The sequence below is a fragment of the Aptenodytes forsteri genome, unplaced genomic scaffold, assembly GCF_000699145.1.
Source record: "Aptenodytes forsteri isolate BGI_AS27 unplaced genomic scaffold, ASM69914v1 Scaffold241, whole genome shotgun sequence".
NCBI lineage: Eukaryota > Metazoa > Chordata > Aves > Sphenisciformes > Spheniscidae > Aptenodytes > Aptenodytes forsteri.
The window spans coordinates 4,977,107-5,002,655 of record NW_008795252.1 but is presented as its reverse complement, the minus strand read 5'-3'; the positions used below and the strand labels follow the sequence as shown (position 1 = coordinate 5,002,655).

Sequence of the window (25,549 nt, the reverse complement as noted above, 5' to 3'; positions counted from 1 at the left end):
TTTTTTGGAATTTATTTTCATTTTCCTTTTAGTTAGAAGTTTAAAAGTTTAAAATATTTATTATTTTAGTCAGAATTTTTCTTAAAATATTTATTATTTTAGTCAGAATATTTCAATTTATAAAGAGAAATCATAGCATCTGCAACATCTTTGCTCTTTGGCAAGTAAATGTTATGTGCAAAGCCGTTTAAATTAAATAAGTGAACTTAGTGCTTGCAAAACATGTCACACTCTTAGTCCCAGAGAATAATTGCCTGATTAAAAGGCCACTAAAGTCAATGGAAACAGTCTCATAAAGTGCAAAGAGATATGGATTCAGACTTCTCTCCTTTGTACATGGAAGAGTATAGACAGCAACTTTACAAATATTCCTACTAAAGGGTGGAACACCTGCCAATATGCCTGTAGCTTTGCCTGAAAGTATAATTTCTAGCGTGCAAACCAGGCCTTTGGATTATCTCAGTCAGTGTCAGTCTGTGCTTTAGGGTACATTTATAAGATTAAGTAAGAGACACGTGGAGCACTTCCTGGACCTGGAGCCAAACGGCACAGACATAGTAGGGCGAGCTCCCTCGGCAGCACACAGGCTGCATCTTCACTGTGCACCACTGGGCTTTGGGACTCCCTGGTGCTCTATCTGCTACACCTTGTGGTCATAAGATACAATTCTCTGTGTGTGCGTTTGAGCCCATAGCTTCAGAAATACTGTGATGGTTATGTTTTAGTCCACAAATGGTAGATTAAAAGACACTGAAGGTCAGCGTTATCTGGCTCACGTGGTTCACACAAGCACGCGAGTATGGGTAGAGCAGCGTTGTAGGACAGTGTGTCAAAGCTGGGGCACTTTTGCCCATCTTGTCTTTTAGGAGTGGTTCCTGGAGTGAACTATTCCCAAACTGTTCTCCAGTGCTGTCTTGAAGAAAGCAGTCCAAAACAGGGCCAGAGAGGAAGGCAGCAGTTACAAATTATGGCAGACCAAAGGTCTAGCACTTGGTCTTGCTCCCCGGTCCTCTTTTATGGAGCAATATTGACAGGCACAGGGTGGCTAGACATTGACAGTAGCTAGTACCTCCTTTTACCAATTCCAGCTGTGGTCACAGACAGTTCACTCTTCTCTTTCTTTAGAGCCGGAAAAAAGTGAGTCTAATATAGTAGTTTTTTTCTTAAAGTCTAAAATGTGTTGAATTAAATGTAAGATGTGGTTTAGCTGATTTGAACGTATCATTTGCCCACTCAGGCTGTAAATACTGAAGGTCAGAACCAACAAAGAGTTATGTTACTTCTTTGTGCTTCTTCACAACAAAATCTCTTTGTTTCATTTGACACCATCTTTTTCTAAAACTGGAGTCTGAGAAAACTGAAAGTCTATAAATTAGGAAACAATAATTATCTGTCTGTTTTCCAAGGCAATAATCCAAGTCCCACATGGCTAATAATGAAGCACTTAGCACAGTAGACAGTTGAATCATTATCTCACAAAAACAATGTTCTAATGGTGTTATTTACTATACACATAAGTAACCAGAGAAAAAAAGGTCTCTAAATTATTGGCATTTCATAAGTAAGAATTATGAGTTCAGAACTAAAATCCCTAGATGTGAATCCACTCTATGACTGTGGTTGTCTGCAGTCCAAAACACAATGATGATCACATCAAGTACTCTGAATTCAGATGAAATATATAACCAGCACTTGAACTCAAATACTAATGCAGTGTGGCAAAACAACTGATCAAACATATACTGGGACTGGCTATTCACAGATTTAAGGTTACATATGTGATTTAGTGATCTTTTGATTCTGATTGGTAAGAAGGACCAAATTAACACAAAACAAAATAGATGTATTTTGTATTTACATGAATGTCATTTTAATGGGTTGGGCTTTTCAGCCTGCTCTACACAGCTATTTAGGAAGTTCATTAATAATTAGCAGACTTGATAACTTCTGACTGTGGGAGAAAGACGCCATAATGTAGGAAGAGAAAGAGCTGGAGGATGGCCACCTGTTTAATGTTCAGATAATTAAGAGTGTTGGACAGATGAGTATCTGCTTGATTTATTCCTTCTTTTGAAGCCTTGAAGTAAATTAATCAGTAAATAGACCAGTTTTGACAGCAAAAAATGTATTTCCTTTTGGAAAATATGAATCAATAATCTATTGTTCCAATGCTGGAGTGCTGAATGAAACTAAGTGGTAACAATTTTGGAAAACATAGTATTGAGGGACAAACCTCCCAATAGTAGAGAATTTAACTTGGGTCTTTTAAAACTTTTATATATTGCTTATGTTCTTTTTGCTTCTTACAGTTCTTTTTCACATAGAAAAAGAAACAAAAATATTATGTTCTAGCCTTGAAATCAATAGTCTAATTCACATTGTTTTCAGTGTGCTGGATTTCACAGAGCTCCTTTTTAATCTTACATTCTTACTTATCTACAAGATGTGGACTGGAAAAGAGAAGACTACTCCCTTTTCTCTTGGTTGTCAGTCAAAATGTAGAGAAGTATTATAAACTAGAAAAGTTCTGTAAAGTTTTAGTGACTTAAAAACTCTAAGAGAACTTAGAAGACAAGCTACAAAAGGACATTTTGCCTTCAGCAAGGATTTCACCTAACTTTTTCTTTTCTTGAGCTAAGCATACCAGATTCTCATGCTCTGCCAGAATTTACAAACACTCGTACTCTTTCACAGGCAATGAAACCTGTTTCTTAGCACCATCTTCAAGCAGCTGCCACAGCTCTTAGAGGACACTTCACTTCTCCCCATTATTCAATCCTCCTGTGGAAGGCAACCATCTGTGAGACATACTCCTGGCCACCTGCTGCCCCAGCCAGCTGTTTTGATTGTACGCTGCAGCTGCCACCTATGAAAATAGCTAAAAGCCAGAAACACTCAAGCAAGTGGGAAACCAATTGGCAGGTTTCCAGAAACAGAGGGGTGGATTAACATTCTAGCACAAAAGCTGACAAAAAAACCCCTGTGCGTGAAACACGGTAGCAAGGAGATAAACAGAGACTTTCAGCAAGCAGAAGGGCCCAAAAGGGCTCATCAGGTTTCTTTCCCCTCAAGCAACTTTTCTGCTTTGCTATAACCAGTTAAATAACTTCTCACCATAGTTCCAGGGGATGGGAAAACTTGCTCCAGCCTTCTCCCCTCCCAGGAACTCTGATGGGAAAAGGCTAGAATTGGAGTGAACTTCTAGAAGATAGTGGGGTGGAGTAAATGTTCCCCATGCATCATGGGGGGAGGAGCATTAGGAACTCTTGAAATAAGATTAAAATGGGATTTAAATGATACACGGGTCCTGTGCTGGCACTGTATGCATGGGCAACTTTTAGTCTCCTTGAGAAGGGGAGTTCATTCAAAAGTACCAATGAGGGGTTGAAACAGTGATGGATGCAGATGGCCCAAATTCCTCAAGAATTTAGAGAGGGGAAAAGTCACACGTGATAAGAAACAAACAAACAAACAAACAAACAAACACAGGGTGTAAGATCAATTACCTTTTCACTCTAAAGAGCAGAATTAATGGGACAAATCTGCAGCAGATACAAGCACAGAACAGACTAAAGCTACCCTAATTTACAACAGCTAAAGATGTGTCCCAAGAATGAATATTCTTTCTGTTCTGTCCACCTTTGCCAATTACTGTCCTGTAATTTTAAAATAAATTCTTCAGACAAACTTATCACTGCTTGATGGAAAGGAGGCACCAATTTACTATCTGACATTAACATTAAAAAGTGATGAGCTGGTACAACATTGTTGGGTAACTGCTTATCTCTGGTGTGCAGGGCAATTGAGTCAATTTTAAATAACTGAGATATTATTATAAATTATATATGCCATTAAAATAAGTTAGTGTTGACAGTCAACACCAGTTATGGTAACTAGTTCCTAGATTTACAATAGTGTTGTAAAACATGGAAGTTAAAATCAGCTGACTTTTCCCCTGTGGTTCTGAAATCACATCACCAGTTTTCTGAATTACATTGGAGTCTTCTCTTTTAAGTTCTATTTTGAGCAGGTACACTGTGCACAATGTCGTATTTTTTAATAGTGGAATGGTAATGTCATTCATTACAATTAAAAATAAATATAATCTTGTTACTAAAGTTTGTTTTTACCAGTCCTTGCTTCTTGATTGCTAATTTAGTAGTGAAACAGAATGCAACTCTTGAGAATAAAATGTTACCTAATCACACTTCTTAAAAGAATTTACATGAGTGTACATGCATACATGTGCTCCCCACATTATTAAATCATTGAGCTTCTTTTTAAAATCTCTTTAGAGATAAGTGGAAGAAAAACTGTTTTCCATTACTTTTATAAGGACTGAAATTCCATTTGTGAAGGAAAGCCTTTATTAATTAATTAAGGCTTTATTAATAAAAACTATGAAATTACTGTTAAATATGGTAAATAGAATTTATGACTTGGGAAACTGCCTTTTAAAATACTGGAACAGGAATATGAATAATTACATAAATTGAAATGTTAGGTAGAAAACAGTTTACTACTGAAAAACATGGTGGAGCAGAGTAACCAAAGAAAAAAAAGTGTATAGTGTGATGAATACAAGAAGCAAAATTTTAAGAGATGTGTGCCATATTTAAGTTCTCAGTTTAGACTGAAACATTTGAAAAAAAAGCCTAAATAAAAGAGGTACCCCAGCTCCTTCCACTAAATTCAATGGGACTACTAGATGCTTGCACAATTACTTTGTGCAGCTAAACATATATATTATATACACAAGTTTAGTCTTTAGTCAGACTGTTTAAAACTTACCAATTTTTGAAATTGAGAGCAGCCAGCCAGCAAGTATATCATGTGAAACAACCTCCCCACCCAAAACTAATGACCACTCAGTTTATATTAGGTGTACATAGTTCTACCACTATACTTCCAAGGATGACTACCACAGAGGTGGCTGCTGTTATTTCTGTCTGCTGTATTTGCTCAGGTTTCCCCACTCTCCCGGGTTTTGCCATATTCTAAGACATCGCCATTGGGTGAATTTATTCTCAGAAACAAGTCATCTGTTGCAGTGTATTGACAGGTTATTCCATGAAAAAGAACTCAAATATACACCCCTGATCCACTATCACAGTGTTTCTCTCTCCTGATATTATCTGCTTTTTTGGCTAAGGAAGCCCTGGCAGCAAACTCTTAAGATTACCAAGTTTACAAGGAAAGTTAGTGGATGTTAAGTGTTAGCTGGCAATGTACTCTTCAGTTATGCTACCAAGATCCTACTGACAAAATTACATCCATTTCTGTCTTGTGACTTGGTAAGACAATACTGAAAGACAATAATGAAGAGTAATGATTAGAGAAAATAAATTTTTGTATTATAAAGAAGAAAAAAACAAAGGTAAATGTCTTTGAATATTTCTAGAAATGTATGTGTGTATATATATGTTTCATATACATCCGCACATTTACACATGCATACATACATACAAACACATGTTCATTTTAAGATTTAACCAAAAGCTGACCCTGTAGGAAACTAAAGTTCACATTTCAGGTAGAAGACACTGTTTGTTCAGGGATAAATATAGCAAAACACTATTTATACAATTAGAAATATTATTTATGGGAAGTGTCCAGAATCATGTGCAACTCCAGGATATGTGTAATTAGAAACAAGTTTAGTAAACTAGTAAACTGTTCCATGTGCAACCAAAGCAGAAGACGATAATCAAAATATTTAACAAACACTCAGTAGCTGATGATATTTCCAATTGCTAATGCACACAGGGAGAAAATGTGCTTGAAAAACAATCCATGGTTGGATGACATGAACAGGCCTACTACCAGCTGAAAGGCAGAGAATACAGTGAACATTGACAAATATTCTATTTGGTGTGGGTATGTATAGTTATGCTATATATTAAGCTATATATACAATAAATGTATTTTGCCACATTAAATTGTACTATGCCAGATAAGGATATCTATTATTCAGGATGGAATATCTGCTATATATTACCCAAGATTATAATATTAGGCAGCTTGAGCAAAATTTGGGAAAAAAATGGGGATCGACACAGGTCTACACTGCAAAGAGGAAGAAGACCGCAGTCTTTTTTCTTCTGAGAAGAAGAGAGGTGTTAAAGAAAACACAGGCAAACCGATGATGTTCCCACTGTCCACTGAACTCTAGAAATCATTTCTAATTGCACAGGAAAACTACCAACTCTCAGCACATTTAAGAACTCTAGACTGGACATTTTATATCGAGTATGACTAAGTTTAATATAAGATAGTAGAAATCATCTCAGGCATATTTCAGGCACTGTTAGAAAAATGGCTCGCTAAATGTGGTTCCTCTTTATTTGACAGATACAGTCATTAGGCTTGTTATTGTTATCCTACTCATTTCAGTGGAACAAACACATTCATAATTCTGTTTTATCCCCACTAACACTTCCAGAGATCATGCAGGTATGAAAGTATGATCTATGCTCTTTCTGACCTCACATTTCATCAACCAAATGATTACATTTCAAGTTGCTGTCTTTCCTTTGCAGAGAGGAAAGCTTTTGTTTTAAGGGGTCTGAAACAGTTGAACTGTAAATGGAAGCTCAGTTCATCCATCATTACTAAACATGAAAAAAAAAAACCAACCACCCCACAACAGTTTGATTTTCAGATCACAGGGCAGTTGTTCAGATGGCAGAAAGGCACATTCCTATTCAGAGAGCCTTGAAGTAACAGCACAGCAAACAGAATAACCACCATGTGCAATAATACAATTACAGAGGTCCTTATATTATAGAGGTAGATGGTGAATGGCAGTTACTGTCAGGACTGGTACACCTCCACAATCATGAAAAGGAACTATTGGAAACTACCATCACAAGTCAGACTGACATGCAAAGGGGTAAAAGATACACTTTGACACACATGAGAAGTCTGACAGCTTCAGGAGAGGTCAGAGAAATCACAAAAGCAGGACCCTTTATAAGTAAGCCAATGCTGCTTGGAGCTTGCAAACTTTGAGGAAGATTATTTTTGGCTCAAATCAGAAAACGAAGAAAAATACAAATGGTATCTTACTTAAGTGAACAGAACTTCCCCCCTGCCAGGGGGAGGATGAAGGCAGAGATAAGTAGGTCTTTTATACAATTTAGCCATACCCAGTACTGAAAGGAGAATAAAGAAGGAGCAAAAAACTAGGTTTTCTGTTGATTTTAAACAAAAAGAGAGTTTGTCACCAACAGAATCATGGATAAAGTTCACTATAACAGAAAATGACTATGGTAGTAATGGCAAATGATCTTACCAGTAAAGTTGATGGGCTACTTGGATGCTCTGAAGAGAACGATGCAGCAGGAGTTTCACTAGAGGGCCTTCAAGACTCCACTCAAACTTGAGCACCTTAAGAGATAAATGAATAATAAGAATCACTTGTACACTGGCTTTGTTGTCTTTCCTTTATAACAAAATTAATCAGAAAGGGCCCAGTGCTTAGTCTGAATGAAGCAATCCAACATATGGAGAATGCACTAGCAACGCAATGAGCAAAGATACTTCAGGACACAAGTGTCTGCCACCATCTATAAGACAGGCAGATATCATCCTGATTCTGGCTGTGTTAACATATACATAAATATGCAGCTTTTCTTCCCCCGCTTAAAACTGTCAATGCTATATTTAAATTTTTATCTGATTACCTGGTTTGGAAAATAAACTTCTTTGTGAAACGAAGTTGTGGAAGGTGAAAGGTCACATAAGTGTCCTACTGTGTGAATGCTGTAAAGCTGTGCAGGTTCCACTGCTTCACAGTAGTGGATTACATAAATATATTCATACATGTATACATATATATCTATCTAGAGATGCGTATATATGTGCATGCACTTATATAAATATATATTTAAAAACACACAAAAACCCCTGAGGAACTCTGAAACGTGGAATTGTAAGCAACCCATGTGCACAGTGTTACAAAGTAAGGGGATAAAGCTTTCAAAATGGCCGGTTCCTCCTTAACTGCAACACAGGACCTACTCAACCACAAAGTAATTGCTTTGGAAGCAGTGGGCCCATAACTTGTAAAACATTAATTTCCAGTGAAATGCAATACACATCTATAAAGAGACAATTCTATATCCAAATTGCCCTGGTTACTCTGTGCTGACAATGATTTTCGCCATATATGTGCTATTAAGAAAACTGTGATTCATTGCAACACCATTTGCTTCCCTGACTGTAACAAAGCCTTGCCACCACCAGCCCCTGGTTTGGTGGTCATAGCAGAATTTCTCTTGTTCAGATGCATTTTTTGTTTTTCTTTTTTACTTGAAAATACCTTCTTGTAGTATACAGAAAAGTTCAATCAACATGCCAAACAACTACATTCTCTTGAGTGGAAAACAGTCTATAGCTCAGCCCTGTTGTTAATTCAATCATTGCATCAGCTGACCAGCCTGTCTTATTTATTCCTCTTACAATGTATCAATCAAACTGAAAGAATCAAAAGTATTTAATGAAGTTATTGATCTGGACAGAAGACTTCCTTGGCTATCAATTTCTTCCTTACCTGAACCAGCTGTGGGAGGTATTCTAACAATTCATCATTTGACAGATTTTCTATTTGTTGGACTGCTGTTCTGCGAATATCTTGATCTGGAAAACTAGAGCAAAACAAATAGATATCATTAAGAGCCACCGAACCACTGCAACTCTCCTGAGCTCTCACTGATATAAAATGTTAGAAAAACAGGTTTTCTCTCAAAATGGAATAGGAAAAAAATCAATTCATTTGCTTTACTGTAACAAGAGTCAAGAAACACATAGCAGATAACTTAATTGGATTGACTGTTACGGTGTCATACAGGGAAAAAAAAAACCCTGCTCTTCAAATAGCTTCTTTAATTTGAGCTATCATAGGTTGTAATTTCCTTGATATGTACTGAAATATGAAGCAAATTGTGGAACTTCTCTTGTTGCTCCTACTTACCTGAAATAGGAAATTTCTGTGGCATGGGAACTTTTAACAGTCACTTGAAGACTTCTTTTGTTCTGAGCAACAACACAAAAGCTTGAAATTTCCCATACATAAAGGGTTCATTTCAGACAATTTATTCCAATGTCAGCTCTTCTGGTTCATATCATAACACAATAAAAAATATTTTTTAAACAGAAGTAATTTTGAAATGGAAAACATGTTTTCTTTTTATTTTTTCTAAAGGAAAATTTAGTAAAAAATCAACACCTTCCCCCAGAAAGGCTCCAGGTCAGTGAAACAGCCATTTCTGATGGGAAAATGTTTGAGTATTCAGCATAAGCTGTATTCTCAACAAATTCTGGTTGAAACCAGAGTGGCTGTAGCCTAATACAGATTTTGTGATGGAGCTCTAACTCTAAAAATGATAAAAGAGGAAAACATGGTGTACCAGCAATGATAAAACAGGGAAAGAAGGCTGGATAATATAGCTGGTCAAAACATTTTTCTTTAAAAAAGAAAAAGAATGAAATTTTGGTGTAACCTGACTGATCGAAACTGACTTTTAACAGAACATTTTCTCTCTTTTCAGAGAAAAAACCAAAAAGTATACAGTGTTTCTTTTAATATTTGAAAGCTGAAAAATAATCTTTTAAGGACTTCTTTTGAAAAAATAAAATACAAAAATAATTTCCACCTTTTCACTTCTTGCATTTGTGACATTAATTGTGATACACGGAGAATTTTATGTACAAAGAAGTTGCCTAGATTGGTTCACAGTTAGCTGTTCTGCTGCTGTCCCGCTTTCACAACGAAAGGAGCAGATTTGCTCTTCTGTGTACGTCTGCTAGGTGGTGTCACCCTTAACTATCTGTCAGTACTTGAAGCTTGTCCATTGCCATCCCGAGATTCTTTTCTGTCTTCTCCTGAAGCAAACTGGAAATGTTCATTACAGACCTTTCAGTCACCAGAGCCACAAGAGTGGTCATCTCTGTCAAAGGGGCAAAAATGTCTTCAAACAGCACCACAGTCAATTAGATATTGTTCAAAAGAGCTGCTGAGCTTTGATCCAGTTCTCTGAGGTCAAGTATCTGCCCACAAAAAGCAGTGAACCCCTCCCCTCTGAACTGATACGGCTATTAGTCTCTTTTGAAAATCTCTGATTTGGCAGTCTAGGCATACATAAAAATGATGAGTAAAGGATGCACATTATCCTGTCAATTTGCCCTGGAGAAAGTCCTTTGAAATCAAAACCATCATGTATGGCAGAAGGTGTCAGGGGGCCAGCAGTATTACTGCTTTACGAGCTCAACACAAAAACAGACTGCTCTTTTCCCAGCTTCCCATCCAGCTCCTTTTGCCAACAATACACCCACTAGATAAATAAATCGGAAGTGAAACACGGGAGACAGTACCACATTTGCAGCAATGACTGCTCATTGCTATCAAGAGAGAAAGAGAAGAAATTGTAAAGGTAAGTGCTCAGAAGTATAATGGCACTTGCAGCTCTAAACTTGAGCTTTTAAGTTCAATAAAACAAGCTGAAGCAAAACAATATGTACACTTTCATCATGGAATTAACTACAGACCATCAAATAAAAATGTGGATATTTTGAAAAAAAAAAAAAGTCTAACAGTTGGACCTACTTGAAAGGCCTGGCTTCTGTGCTGCAGTCAGCAGCCACCTGTAGCACTTTCAAACCCTCTTTTAACAATGTGGCGCGGGTCTGATTTTATTATGTTGTTTGTCTGTTATGGTGCATATTTGATGATGTTTTTAATACAGTTTATAATTGTTTGTATAATGCTGAGAGGGCCTTGATGAGGAGAGAGGGAATACATTATAAATAAATTATCATGATAGCCCCAAATTAGCCAATTTTGCAAGGATTATTTTTTTTATTTATTTATTCTAGGCAACCAATTAGGAATATGAAGTTGTTACTTCAATATTCACATGGCTATTTAGAACAAAACATATTTGAAGGAGGACTGCATATTAAAAAAAATTAATCCCGTTCATATCATCTTATCTTCTAATTATGCAATCGCTCCAAAGGCTGGTGTGCCAAGCATGTGCAGATAATACGGAAATTAGTCTTTCCCTTCCCCTTCTCGCCTGGTTCAACACATTACTGAACAGTGAAATATGCTCTATATAGGCACCAAGTCAAGCAGAAAAATGTTATTACTTAGTTACTGCTTGTCCTTACTAGCAGCCAGCATTTGAATATATGCAATGCTATGATGAGAGAAACTCTTATATTTTTTCCAGCTAAACAAAGAGTGATAAAATTATTTTAATCGCAACCTTTCCAGAAAATTCAACAGCTAACAGTTACTTTGTTTAGAATTAATTTACTGTAAGTCAAAACTGGGGCTATATCTAAGTTAAAGTATCTATAGAAATGTGATTAGAATAATGATGAGCTCAAGTGCATAGGCACTGTAGTGAAAAATCTACAGGTTAGTTTGTGTACGGAAACATGGCTCTTGTCACTCTCCTTGAATGAGATTTTGGTAATTTGTTGGTCCTGGTTACTAAACTGTTTCCCTCAGCTTGTAAATCTCGAGGTCAGCTTGAGGCTGAATTGAATCTTTTTGAAAGAATGGGCAGTTAACACATTCTCTTAACTACCTGACAAGTTGTTAAGCCCCAGATGTAATATCCATTGCTCTCTTGAATTTCAATGCTGTTCAGGGCCACAGGTACAATAGAAAAATATTTAATTGTATTTGGTTTACCCCTTACATTTGTATTTGAGCAAACATTTAACATCCTCAGAAACACTAGAACTACAGCAAATACTTACGAACTCAACTAGTATTACATGGTGCTTATGCTATTCATGCTTACATACATCAGTTTATTAGCTAAAAGCCTATAACGGGGTAACGTCTAGAAGCAGATCTGAGTAAAAAAATCCTACCCTTCACATGCCTGGAAACTATGCCATCTTGTAGTCTGGTAATTAATTTGGGCTAGAGGGGTTTTTCCAGTGAATAATCTTACAAACTTCTAAGTGTTGCATCAAATCTGATTTCAGTAATCCATAAATTAGTTTTGATTAGCGGACACAATTAATTGATTTTTTGGCTCTGTGTCTCAGTGCAAGAGAAATCACTTCAGGCCTAAGAAAAACAGCTTCATAGTTTGGGTATTAGGGGACAGCTGATTTCCAGGGCTTGCTACAATGAATATGTAATTATTTACACATACTGAAAACTCTGGAAGCAGAGAAGTGAGACAACTGTATCACAACCAATTAAATATCCCAGTCTTTAAGGGTACTCTCCTAAGAAAGAGGAGCTCATCTGTACCACAGCTCACCTATATCAGATCAATTTTGCAAAGGATTTGAACCATAAATTATCAGGTTCCTGACACGTGGCCTCTGATAATGGCTTCAGAGAGGCAGGAGATTCAGGCACTCCTCTTCCCTAATTGTTTTATGGTTGTCACCAAAATCTCTGAGAATTTAGCTAGAAAAAAAGCAAATTAAACCAAAAAACTTTAACAATGCTTGCATGACTCTTTCTTTGAATAGTTTCAAAATGGTAATTTTCATCCAGGTTTCCAATTACTTCTAGTTGTATTTTTTTTCTCGACAACCTATTGGTCAATAAATAATTAAGTGATTAGAACTATGGTGTTCCTCATTCATTTGCCTGACTGCATTGTAACATATTGTACCTTTCTTCTTTTGGCTGATTTTGTTTGTCCTCTCTTCAGGTAATGAGTACTCCACAACAGAGATTGTGACTTCTTATAAGTTTGTTCCAGGTTTACATACTCAGAGACACTACTGAAAAATAAACAATATGTAAATGATAGCTGTTGAGTCTAGTCCTTAGCAATAGGTTACACTATGCAGGACTTGAAATTTCCCCTTCACAGCTCATTTTGCAACCTGGATTCTCCTTAAGTTGTGAAACTGATTTCCTTTGATATTTAACCTTAACACCCTCTTTGCTGTTTTGTTCTTCCCTCCCTGCATGATGCCAATGATTGACAGCCACCCATTTTATAACTTCTGTCTAAGCAGCCATAGATTGTTAGATCTCCCTTGAGACTTTAAGATTGTTTTTGTAAAAGTTGAATTTTGAGCTGGATGAGCATAGATTACAATTTGCTTTAGAAGTAAGAACAACTTACAGTCTTTGATTCTTTTCATATAGATAGCCAGTAGGGAGCTATTTGTCTAGCTGTACCTTGCAGCTAAACCAGATTCAAATAGGAAACTAAGTGCTGCTGAGGCATCCTGTGGATTTGTGAAATTCTCTTGAGATTTTAGCATTTGCTAGTGGTGACTTCATTGTAAATGAAAAATAGATGTGCATTTCATTTTTAACAGTTTTATTATCCTAATTTTATTGCACTGTCTCAAATAACCCTATGCTGGAAGATATTTATCAAGTAAGTGGAACTGTACAGTTCACTACATTTTCTAGCATCTCTGTAGAGAACAGAATGGCCTTTCACAAGCCATCTTTTAAGTTAGAAGCTTATAACATGCCACATATTTCTGCAATTCCCTTCACATTTTAAGTTCTGTTGCATTTTCAAAAAAGAAAGACTCCCATGAAAGGTCCCATGAAATGCATGTTATTAAGTCTGGCAGAAACAAGGAAGACTGAGCTAGCAAACCTATTGGAATGAAGATACCAATTCAAAATAAAAAAACCCTCTAAGTAGTAAAGGATATCATGTCACTGACAGGCACAACTGGGCCAGGAGAGAAAGTATGGAAGAACTGTTTAAAAGAATAGACAGATAAGTTTTGGGTGGCAGTTTAAGTAATTTAAAAGTAATTAGACAAGAAAAGAGAAGAAACTTAAAGAATAATAATTAAGGAATTCCTTTAGTTTTAGCACACAGATAAAATTAGCAGGGCTATTTGCTTTCTGTTGGTGATTTTTTTCATTCCTCTGAGGACTTCTAAAGAAAACACTGTGTGAGTGTATGAAGATTAGAAAATGGCAAGGACTAAAAGAAAGTACAGAAAGATAACAAATACCATCAGTAAAAAGGACACTGGATTTTCAAAATTTTTCATTTGAAAAAGAGGAATATATTCACCCCTCATTGTGATAAGACATGTGAATGCTCCCCATCCCTCCCACGCTGCAAAGCTCATGGTCAGATACGCTAGCTGTTGCTTTGGCTGATCGATTGCCAGATGGATCTGTAGAATTTACTCACAGAAAATATACTTTAAGTAATGCTTACAAGAAATTTTGACTAAAACAACTAGTAATAAGTTTAAGATGTCGTGGAGACCATATGGTGAACCATATCCTAGGAGAGAACAAGATAGGAAGAAATTAACAAAAAGCAGTTTTCCATTTGAAACCTGTATGATCTAGAAGGTTCTTCCCACCCCAGAGACAAACTTTGTTCTCTGTTACATTAAAACAAAAGAACAAAACATGGAAAACTTGGTTATTTACAGGTTTAGCCTCCTGATTAGATTGCACACTTATGTACAGAAAGCATGCCATATCCTACATAGTTGTCCATTTTTAGCTGTCTTACTATAGATGTCTGTTGTAGTACCTTCATATTTATTGCCAAGAAAGCTAAAAGTGGTTAAAGGCAGCGAAAAAAAAAAAGGAATTAATCATATTATGATGCTTAAAATGAAGAGTTGTCTATTCCTAACAATGCTTACATCTCTACATAAGTTATCACTAAATTTCATGTACATTACTACAAAGCAGTTTTAAAGCTTTATCAGTAGTGCGTTCTATACATCAAAGTATCAAATTAATTGTAGACTGTTGCTTTGTTCTTATCTTATTTCTTTGCATAAGCCTGTGTTTGGTCTCCACATTGATATACAACTGCAGCCTTTTAAACCAAGTAAGATGCAAACAGGCATGATATGCTCTAGCTGTATCTGATAAATACTGTTTGGCCTTCTGCTGTGGACTCTCAGGGAGCATTTCACAATCTGCTTTTATTAAAACAATGACAATCTGATTCAACACTTCTAAAATCAACTTGGCTTTCAAAGGTGTAAGAACAAACTCTGGCTTCTAGCTATCACATTTTATTATAATTATTGGTTAGAAAGTGAGTTTCGCATATATTGGTATATATCCTAACCTCTGCAACTCAATAGCTACTCTGCTATATAACGTGAAAATCAACAATAATACTGTGAGAGTCAAAGCCTGACGGATGCTATAACCAAAAGGGCATCTTCTCTGGTCAAGGAGAGGTGGGAGGAGTCACATCTTCCCCTACTCTGCCTGCTCCATACAGGGGATAAGTAAGGTAGCATAAAACCCCTCCGACACCTTAATGTCTGCTCTCAAAATCCTCTGAATCAGCAGATGGTTTCAAAGGAATGTCCTTTTCTGTGCATTTGCCCTGACAGAGCTAGAATTTAGCAGAAAGTTTCTAGGAAAAATTGTTAAGCCTACCAGTGAGGTTATGTCTTCACCTCCACTGTCTACTGATAAAAGTGCTCTCTTCAGAATGGTTGCAGCCATGCACAATACTGGAATATGACATACCTTCTTTGGTGGCTGTTTCCTGATTCTAGCTCGATTTTCTGATTCCTAGCCACGATACCTCACAGGTCTGCAAGTGTAGACTAGATGTGCCAGAAAAACAAGGCTGGAGCAAACAGTCTGCTATTTGGGTTAATGAATATATTTTGGCTTTCATTTTCAATAATTTGAATAGCAAAATAACCTGACCAAAATTTGTTAAGTGCGGGTGTTCTATATGTGCACAAAAAAATTGGCATGTTAGCAATATATCATAAATGATGGCATTTCTAACACTGCCTTTGGTTTCTTTCTGTCATCAAGAAAATTCTCTGAATAAACCGGTGTACTGGTGTCATTTCCCTGGCTAGTGTGCCATGCAAAGTAGATACAGTTATAGAAAGCTCTGACTCCACTAAAGCTTGGCTTTTTACCAAACTCAGTAAATGAAGTCAATGGTAAAATGCACAGGGCACCAATAAGCAGTGCTGAGTAGGAGGGACCAGCTCTATACCTTCTGCCTTAGGGAAAATTAGCAATGGCTTATAATCACCCTTCCCTGAAATTAGACGTAAAACTAAGAGTGTGAAATATTATTCTGCACTTCCCCCTGCCATCCTCTCCATCCCGTCTTTATTGATTAAAGAAACATTTATTGTTTTTTAAATTGTTTTTTTAAGCATTGGCTTCTGGGGCTTTAAGAATCAATGCACTTGCTGCAAGGACTGGATGCAAGGTTGCTACTGAATTTATCTGTGAAATGTACCACGATTGTGTTTCCAATTTACAAAAGTTCTTCCTTTCCACTGCATAAATGAGAAAGTTATCATCTGGCTGCCCTGAGATGTGCCTGCAAACTGGAAGAGCATAAGCTGGAGAGACATGCTCAAAGAACAAGAAACATCTATTAAATTGTACATTTAACTGTGTAGTGAACAAAACAATTTAGAAGTTTCAGAAAGTTGCAAAGAGCGTTCTACCTCGGATGTGTGATAACGGGGCTTGATCTGATGGGCCGTGATACCTCTCCCTAAGCTCTGTGATACTGTCTTCTAACCCAGGCAATGAGGTAGCGCCTCTAATGATTTTTATTTCTTTATACTTGCAAGTGTGAGCTTGAGCTTAATCATCAGGACAGATGCTGCTTTTGTGCTCTGAGAAGAAGGATAATTTAGAGTCCCCAGCCCAAGACTTGCAAAAGCGACTAGTGATTTTGAGTTCCCTCTCTAAACTGTATAAAGAGTAAGCACATGCCTGCAGGAGGAATTCAGGTTCTCTTTAAGACACTGCAAACTGAATTTCCAGCAAAGGAAGCATACAAAATTCGGAGTGATTGAAAACTCTTGGTCTCTTTTACCGTACTGCTAATAATGTGGTAAATTGTGGTACATAGAAATGATACAACATAGAGCTGAACTGTGGATCTCCTTGCTACAGGATGTTCTGAAAGCTGAATGTTTATCTGGAATCAATTTTTATTTGGAAAAAATCATAGAAGAAAAATGCAAGAGGGCCCTTAAACTAAAAAATTCTGCCTCAGGAAGTCTCTGAGCTGCAGATTACTGGAAGTTGGGAGAGTAGCACAGTGTCGTTATGTTTGGCCCATTCTCATTGTCTTCCCTAGGTATCTGTTGGAGACAGGATGCGCTAGACTGATTTTTGGTCTGATTTAGTGCAGCCGCTCCTGCATTCTTGCATTATGTAACAATACATGTAGACAAAGATCAGCCCTAATTTATTTTACTTACCTATGATTTAATAGTGATGGTAACACAAGTCCTTAAAATAGACAGGAATGTATAAAGAGCATTTATTTTATATTCTGCTCATGTTTTATATGAACATGGATCTTTCAACTGTGTCTCAGTAATCACAAGAAATCAGAGAGCTGTTTTGTGGATGATAGAAGTAAGGAACTGAGTTGATGAACTGTCAGCACCAAACATAATACAGGATAGAGTTGAATGAACCTTCAAAAACAGCTCAGTTATGGAGCCTACAATCCAAAGTTAGTGAAAGTAATGGTGAAGGAAAGTTGGACCCTATCCAGTGCTACTTTACTTTTGAAAATGATTGAAATCTGAGAAAAAGAGAACCAAGAGAAGAAACCTCAGAAATCCATTTATATGGAAAGTACTCCTCTCCTTCAACCCACTCTCCCAATTCACATATACATGTCTCTCAGCAGTTAAATCACGTGACCTAGACATCTCTGAAACTAGACATCTTTAAGGAAATGTAATCCCTCTGTTTCTGAAGGTTAGCTTCCCAGCTGTTCATGCACCTACAAAATATTGTGGATATGTAAAGGACAGAATTTTTTTTTTGAAAGAGCATTTGTACTGTGATCCAGAACTCCTTTCTGTAGTGTTAGCATGAAACAAAAAAACCAGACTGATATTATCTTCTGTGAGAAAGAAACTAAAGGGACAAACCAGCTAAGATCCTGATCAGAAGTACTCGTTCTTTGGCACCACTGCAGGTGCCAGCCACTCCCAACGGTGGCACCAGGAGAGACAAAGTGATGACATCTTCCCGTCCTTTCATGCCAGCAATCTTTGTGGTAGCCAGAATGAACAGTATGTAGACTGCATCCACTACATGCTGAGAAGCTCTGTGACAGGCTGTCATATTAAATATCCTGTGAAGCACCTGACAGACTGATATTCTGCACCACAGCCTGATGCAGAGCTGCATCTTCAAAGAACGATCAAGCTCTTCATTTGCAGAAATGCCATCCATACACAGAGACAAAATTTGACAAAAGGTCTGATCTGAAAGCCTGGCATGCTCTGACAAACCATCTCAAAATCTCTTGCTGCTCTGGGGCGTGGAAGACAACACACTGCCCATATACTCCTTTACATGGTTCTTTTATAAATTAGAAATGGATTCTAATAGATTAATAATGGCAAATAAGACAATGATAATATGCTCCAAAACCTGATCTTTCAGGATCTTTGCTTCCATCATTCCCACTAAACGTAAAAAAGACATGTATGCAAACATGTGAAACTGCTAATAGTTCAGATATAAACGTGAGATACAGGTATTCTTAGGAAATTACATCCAGAGGGAAATAACAGTCGATAGTTTTATACTATTAAATAACTATTTTTTAATAATGTGGAGGTGAGTGTATACGGTCTTTTCTCAAGTAAAGCTTTGGGTGAGGTTTTTTTTTCTAAAGGTGTAACATGGAACTGAGATTGCAAAGCTGGTGCAGCTTGTGCTTACCCAGACAAGTAAGGGCTTGCTAAACCAAATTTGCTCAACTATTTCATCCACACGTTTAATGTTTTTACAGGTAGATCGCTTAACGCAAAATACCTCCCAAGCTTTGGAGGAAATGTAACTGCTGACACAGATTCTGTCCCCTGACATCTGCTGTTACATCATAGGTAAGACTATCTCCAACATCAAGAAAGCTTTCCAACAACCAACCAGCTCCCAGTGTAAGAAGTGGGGGTGGAACATAAGGCATCACAACAGAATTTATTCAAAGTGTGGGGAACTGACTTCAAAGTTTCATCCTATCTAGTTCAGAAAGATGGGCTACAGATGGGACTGTATGTATTTACATGGTATCACAATCTAGAAGCATATTTCAGTCCTTCTTATCTCCCATTAGTCACTTCATGTCTGTACAGTAGTTTGAAGATACGGAGTGCTATGTAAGTGCTAAGTATTTGACTGATCACCTGTTATCAGAAACTGACTGAATCCGCCACAGAGAATGAAATACTCTTTTCATTACCCTGAGAAATAGAAAACCTTCTCAGCCATGAAGGCAGGGCTGGCACGTTCAACTCAAGGTCATCACAAGAGTTGCAACTATATCTTCACTTTGACACAGGGACAGAACTGAAAGCACAGTCAGTGAACCAAAGCATGATACTGTGCTGAGCAAATTGAAGTGCTGAATTAATCAGCATGATTGTAACACGATCATTCTGTTTATTGTTATTTTCCTACTTGGTTAATTTTCCCTTACCTGAAAGTCAGAAGCCCAAGTGCCTCCAGAGGATTAGAAAATCTCCATCTCCGCAACACAGTATACATTTCTGATACAGTCATTCGATCCCAACTGGGTGCACTGCCCAGTACCAGAGGAAGGGAGCAATTTTGATTATTGCAGTAGTAACGATAAAACCATAAGATTCTTCTCTGTTCCTCTGAGAGTCTGGAAGAGAAGATTAGAAATTCAGTTTGAAATTAAAACCACCTGGAGCTTTGTGTAGCAAAAAACTTTATTGTACAGAGGGGCCAAGTCACACAGTACACTGCTTTTCGGCTAAGTACGTGTTTTCCTTGGGGCAGGATATCATTTTCTGAGGACCAGCTTTTATAAGAAAAGTGATACTTATACTCTGGATCTGTCAGCCTTGGGTCATATAAAAATGAAGTGTCAAAAGACACACACATATGGTTATTTCACTTCACAAGCACTCTCATTATTCTTCTCCATTGTCTCTGTTGTTGTTGTTGGTTGGTTGGTTGTTTTTACTGGGGTTTATCTGACAGAGACAAAGGTGGTGCAGTTATCGCTGGATAAATTATTGTTACATCCATCTGCTACACATCATCTCTAACTAACTACTGTAACAACTAGACGCACGACACTACTAGCCATAGCTTTCATTCCTGCCCTTGCTTTGACTGTTTAATACAGGTGTGTCTATTTTTAGTGTATTTGCATTTAAAACAGGGTTTAGGCACATCCATAAGAGCATGAGTGCATGTGCACGCACATGCACACACACAGAGTGTGATTATCCCTAGCACTGGTGTGAGTTTAGAAACGGGAAGGAAAGCTCCCAGCAACTTCTATGTCTGTTCGCAAGGCTTAGCATGCCGTGCTTCGCTGTACTCACTCACAAAAATGGATGCAATACCAAATTCCTCAGAGAGATATTAGATATCTAAATGACATATTGATAAAACGGTCAGTCATCACACCATATTTCACTACAGTGAGAAATGCCTCAGAATAATTTTTGCTATGTATCCTCTGATTTGTCAACAATTCAGATATCTTTGCTTCATGCATATTAAATCCTAGGTTTTGATACCATCAGAAAACAGAAAAAGAAATTCCCCATGAGAGAAAAGCTCAGACTATCTCCTTAATTTGATATCAGAGCCTTCAAAAGCAAGCTTTGAGAGTGCAAACTGATCTCCAGTTCACACAAATCATTACCGAAACCAAAAGGAACATCGGTTTTCTTGGGCATGCTTGACCAGATTGGTGATCCATCTATTTAATAAGATAACGTAACTGTGACTTTAAATGGACCTAGATATCTCAGAGCAAGGTGTGAGAAACTTTGTAGAAGGCTGTAAGTAAATAGCTCATTTCCAGTCAAGCGTTTCATTATCCAGATGTGTAAGCAGGGCTCAAAATCCAACTGTTTACATTCCTTCCAAGGTCTTCTTCCTTCTATTTGCAATGTTTTGGGACATTCTTAGCCAAAAAACTACCTTAGCCCTGCTCTAACTGTCAAGATCGTGGCTTTCACAACTCATAGCAGTGAGTTCCTTTGGCTCTGTATGCACTGGAGAACTTTTCTTCTTTGCAATTTTGAATTGCCAAGCATTTAGGAACAGAGAGTGGCGGTACAAAGATGGGTATGTTTTTTACTGTCACAAGAGTGAATGTTTATTTCTTTCCCTTAGGAGAGTAAGCTTATAAATGTATATAGAAGATGAACCTAACTATGATACAAATTCTGTCATGACTTTTTGTAATTATTTCACGAAAAGTATCATTTTGGTAACCATTTCAAGAAACGGCTTCAGAATTCACAGCATGACTATTGTGATAATAGATAGATGTCTTTGTGTTTGTGTGAAGAAGTCACACACAGAAAAAGGGATAAAAGTAGGCCTAACGCTTTATTGCCTGTCTGGTTTTCTTATGCATTCCAATGGTATTCTGCAGGACAGTTCAGCTAAAGGACCCCTTTTATATGTTGACTTTAAACAGGGATTTAAGCTTTCACACAACATCCTCCAAACTAGACAATCTGTTGTGCAGATTAAAGCAGCTAAAGCCTCTACTGAGCTTACAAAGGGAGATAAGAAATCAATCCTTGTATCAGGTTTTCTAAATAACAGATTTCTCCCTCTGACTTCACTCCAGAGGCAATGCCATTTGCTCTTTCCATGTTTTAAAGATCAGAGATGAAATTAGAGGTTGGGTGGGATGGGGTTTTTTTAGGTTTTCATTTTAAGTTTCTTAGTTGTAACAAAAGTTTACATATACATGTAATAGGACATTTAAGATGGATGGTAAAAGTATTTTTGATACATACAGCTTCTGAAGATTGTTATGTTAATAAGGACATTTCTTTGGCTCATAAGGGATAAGATGCTAATAAACCCTCTTTATTGATAAAAATGCATTTTATGTTTTTTTTTAGGTAGAATTGTATGTAAATTTCCCTCCATATAACAGCTATATTAAAATATATAGCCTTCTACTCAACACAAATAAAACTAAACTATCTTAACCTCTAAATAATTCAGTAGTTTTCAGTTTGAAAGCTTTCATTAATCCCTTTAGCTAAACGAAGGAAACAGCTTCTGTGAAAGCTTTGTTAGCTGGTCTTAATTATTACTGTTTTTGTGGGGGAAATGGCAAAAATGAGTTTAAATGCTTCTGAGCTGTTTTTGTTGTTCATGTTCGGTACTAAAGCAGAACAAAACAAAAAGCAAAAAGAGGAAAGAGCAGCAAATCTAGCAAATGCAAATTTCTGTCCCCCGGCACTGATTCCCACTTGCAAGTTTCTCTCCCATGGACAGACTAGCAAAGTGTACCACACTTTTTTAGACCTTTTCCACTATTCACTCAACTGGAAGTAGCCTTTCTAATTGCAATTCACAGCAATGGCACTCTCATGATGACTGGTAGGCAAACTAGATTGTTAACAGGTAAGTGGCGAAAAGGAAAAGAAAAAGGGAAGCTGAAAGAGAGGAAAAAGTAAGGTAGAAGGAAAATGATGAATGAAGGAAAGAAAGATAGCAGAAACAAGACTGTCATCCTGGCTTCAAACCAGTCTCTGATCCTGACACTGGGAGCCACTGAGCACGAGCAGGCTATATCACGTTCGAAGAGCAGCTATTATCTCAGATGGCTAGTTTTCGTGGGTTTGTATTTCAAACACAGCAATCCTAACGCAAATCAAAAGCTCACATCTGAACTGTTTTCAGAAGTCAGCCAAAGCAGCTGGCAGTAACTAATGAATTCTCTTGTTCCACCCTCTCTTGCCTGGTTTGGTGATGACGCCAAAGATCACACAGCAGCACACAGCGTAGGGCTGTGAGGAGCACAAGAGCCATATAGGTGAAGCTCATTTCCTACAGTCCCATCGATCCCCTCACTAACCAACATCCAAGAGATGCTGGCCACGGAGACCAGTGATCTGAGCCAGTTACCAGAGAGACAGGGGTCCAAGTGTCAGCTACTGGGAAGACCATATATCTAGACCAGCTACTGGGGAAACCCACGTCCATATAACAGGAAGAGGTCCAAGCACCAGCAACCGGAGTGTGGTTGTGAACCTTGAGGGCTCACATGTCTGGGTGTCAGCAGCTGGGGAGAGCAGGGAGATCTGAGGCCAGCTACAGGATCAACTATCTGAGCCCAACTACTGGAGCAAATAATATTTTGATACTATATATATATAAATATATGTATGTATGTATATGTATTCCACCAGTGGACTTTGATCCTGATCAGGCAGAGAGGAGGAACAGAATCAGGCTGTCTGTGCTGTCCATTTTGTGGCAGCGCTACGTGTTTGTGTGTGCTGGTAGGGTACTGCTTTCTGCCTGTGTTGATTTGTTGATATTCCTATCAGGAATACGTGGTCCACCTTTCTAATGGCTGAACCTGGGGACATGGAGCCACAGCAGCCTTGCATTCATAACACTGCTGGATTCAACAGCCTATAACCAGGACAAGCATGCAGTTGTCTGTTTTTAACCATTGTTTCTTCTTTTTCTACCATAGGATTAAGAACATTTTCTGTCCATTCACATATTCCCTCTGCTTTCAGTAGAATGAACAGAAGGACCCCAACAGCCTGAGAAAGGTTTCTTCTGTCTTCTAACCACAGACACCCATCTACTTCAAAATCATATTTGAGGCTTGTAAGCCTGGAGCATCATCATACAGTCATACTGTCACCGAAAAGCTACCTAGATTCCTTTCTTTTTCTTGACATACAAAAAAGAAGGAAGGAAGAGATCTTCAGATATCATGGTAATAATGTGTTTGGATATCAATATGTTGTTACAGATTTAATAAAACTCTATCATGACCAAGGAAGGTAAAAAGAATGCCTCTGATACAGATACAACAAAAATTACAGGCTGACAGATTCCTCTTGATCAGAAAGTACTTATAAATAGAATTCCTTCATTCAAACCCCAAATATACTACCCTTCACCTTGATGATTCATTTGGTAGACCAGCTTTGCCCATAAGACAGGATAACCGAAAACAACAAACTGTGGAAAAAAACCAGGACTACCATTCTCTTTCCTTCAAGAACCTGTTATTGAAGTTATCAAAGCCTTAACTCCAGCCTGGTGCCTTTCAGTGGTCTCTTCCCTTCATATTCTCACAGAACCCAAAATTATTGTATTAGGGATGCTATAGGATCTACCCTTGCCTGGTCTTTGTAGTATCTATTTATGAACCTGTTATCCATAGATTTGTGTATAGCCTTCATGAATCTGATGATGTTGTCTACCTCCACAGCTTTGTGACAGCAGATTTAAAAGTTCACCGCTAACTGTCTTAGGAAGTACTTCCTTCCATTTGTTGACAGTTGATCTACTTGTTTCATTGAATGTCCCTAGTTCAAATGTCATGGGATTTGATGATGCATTCACCTTCACCACCACCGTTGTGATTTTATAAAAAATAATCATACATACCACACATCCTCTATTGTTCTCCTCTCCAAACTAAGGAGTCCCAACCTTTTTAGCTTCTCTTGGTCAAGCAGCTGCTTAATCCCTTTAATCATTTTAGTTGCTCTTTGTACATTTTCCAGATCTACTGTGTCCTTCCCGAGTTGTGGAGACAAGAACTATGCAGCATACTCAAAATACAGCACATCAAGGTTTTAGACAGCAGTGAAATGGCACACACTGGCTTCTTCTCTACACCCTTCCTGATGATATCCAACATATTGTTGGCACTTTTGGCTGCTGCTGCACATAGTACTCATGAGTTCAGGGAAGTATCAGCAGTAATGTCAAGATGTATTTCTTGTGTTGTAACTGCCAGTTCTGAGTTCAGTGTCATGTACAGATGCTTAGATAATTTTTCCTTAAATATATCCCTTTAAATTTATCTACACTGAAGCTCATCTGCCATGTTTATGCCCAGCTTTGTTAAGTCCTTCTGGATCTCCCCTCCATGGCACAGTGTTTGACAATCTGACAGAGCTTTGTACTATCTACAAACCTGGAGACTTCCCTGCCCACTTCCTTCTCCACATCATTGATGAAGATACTGAATAAAACTGGTCCCAACATTGAGCACTGAAAGACCCTACTGCTGATTCTTCCATTCTGAAAAGCCACCATTAAACATCCAATCTTTGCCTTTAACCAGTTAACCCCTCTAGCACAGGTGTGCTGCTTACCAGGGATGGTCACAGAGAGGCTACCAAGCCTCGTACAATCCACTGACTATTATCTGCTGCTGTTGTTTCACATAGGCACCAGGGGCACTGCCAGGAGCCGCCTAAGGACTATCAAGAAGGGCTACAGAGCCCTGGGAGTGGCGGTAAGGGACTCTGGAGCACAGGTAGTTTTTTCATCAATCCTCCTGGTCAAAGGGAAGGGGTTTGAAAGGGCCAGTTGAATCTGGCGAGTCAACAAATGGTTACAGGACTGGTGCCACAGCCAGGGGTTCGGCTACTTAGACCATGGGACTCGCTTTGAGAAACGTGGTCTACTGGGGGCTGACAGGGTCCATCTGTCAGAGGAGGGGAAGAGCATCTTTGGTCATAGGCTTGCCAAGCCTATGTTTATGTTTAAAGCCCAAGAAGAGGGCTTTAAACGAGATGCCGG

The 25,549-nt window shown here is 37.9% G+C and overlaps 1 protein-coding gene across 1 annotated transcript in view; it reads right to left on the bottom strand.

Moving 5' to 3' along the window:
• Positions 1–25,549, bottom strand: part of PIK3C2G (phosphatidylinositol-4-phosphate 3-kinase catalytic subunit type 2 gamma) — a 219,113-nt gene that overhangs the window by 108,279 nt on the left and 85,285 nt on the right. The window contains exons 15-17 of the mRNA XM_019471996.1: positions 19,452–19,640; positions 8,555–8,648; positions 7,295–7,389 (exon numbers count right to left, since the gene is read on the bottom strand). Coding sequence (XP_019327541.1) covers positions 7,295–7,389; positions 8,555–8,648; positions 19,452–19,640 — 378 coding nt within the window. The remainder of the gene's footprint in view (positions 1–7,294; positions 7,390–8,554; positions 8,649–19,451; positions 19,641–25,549) is intronic.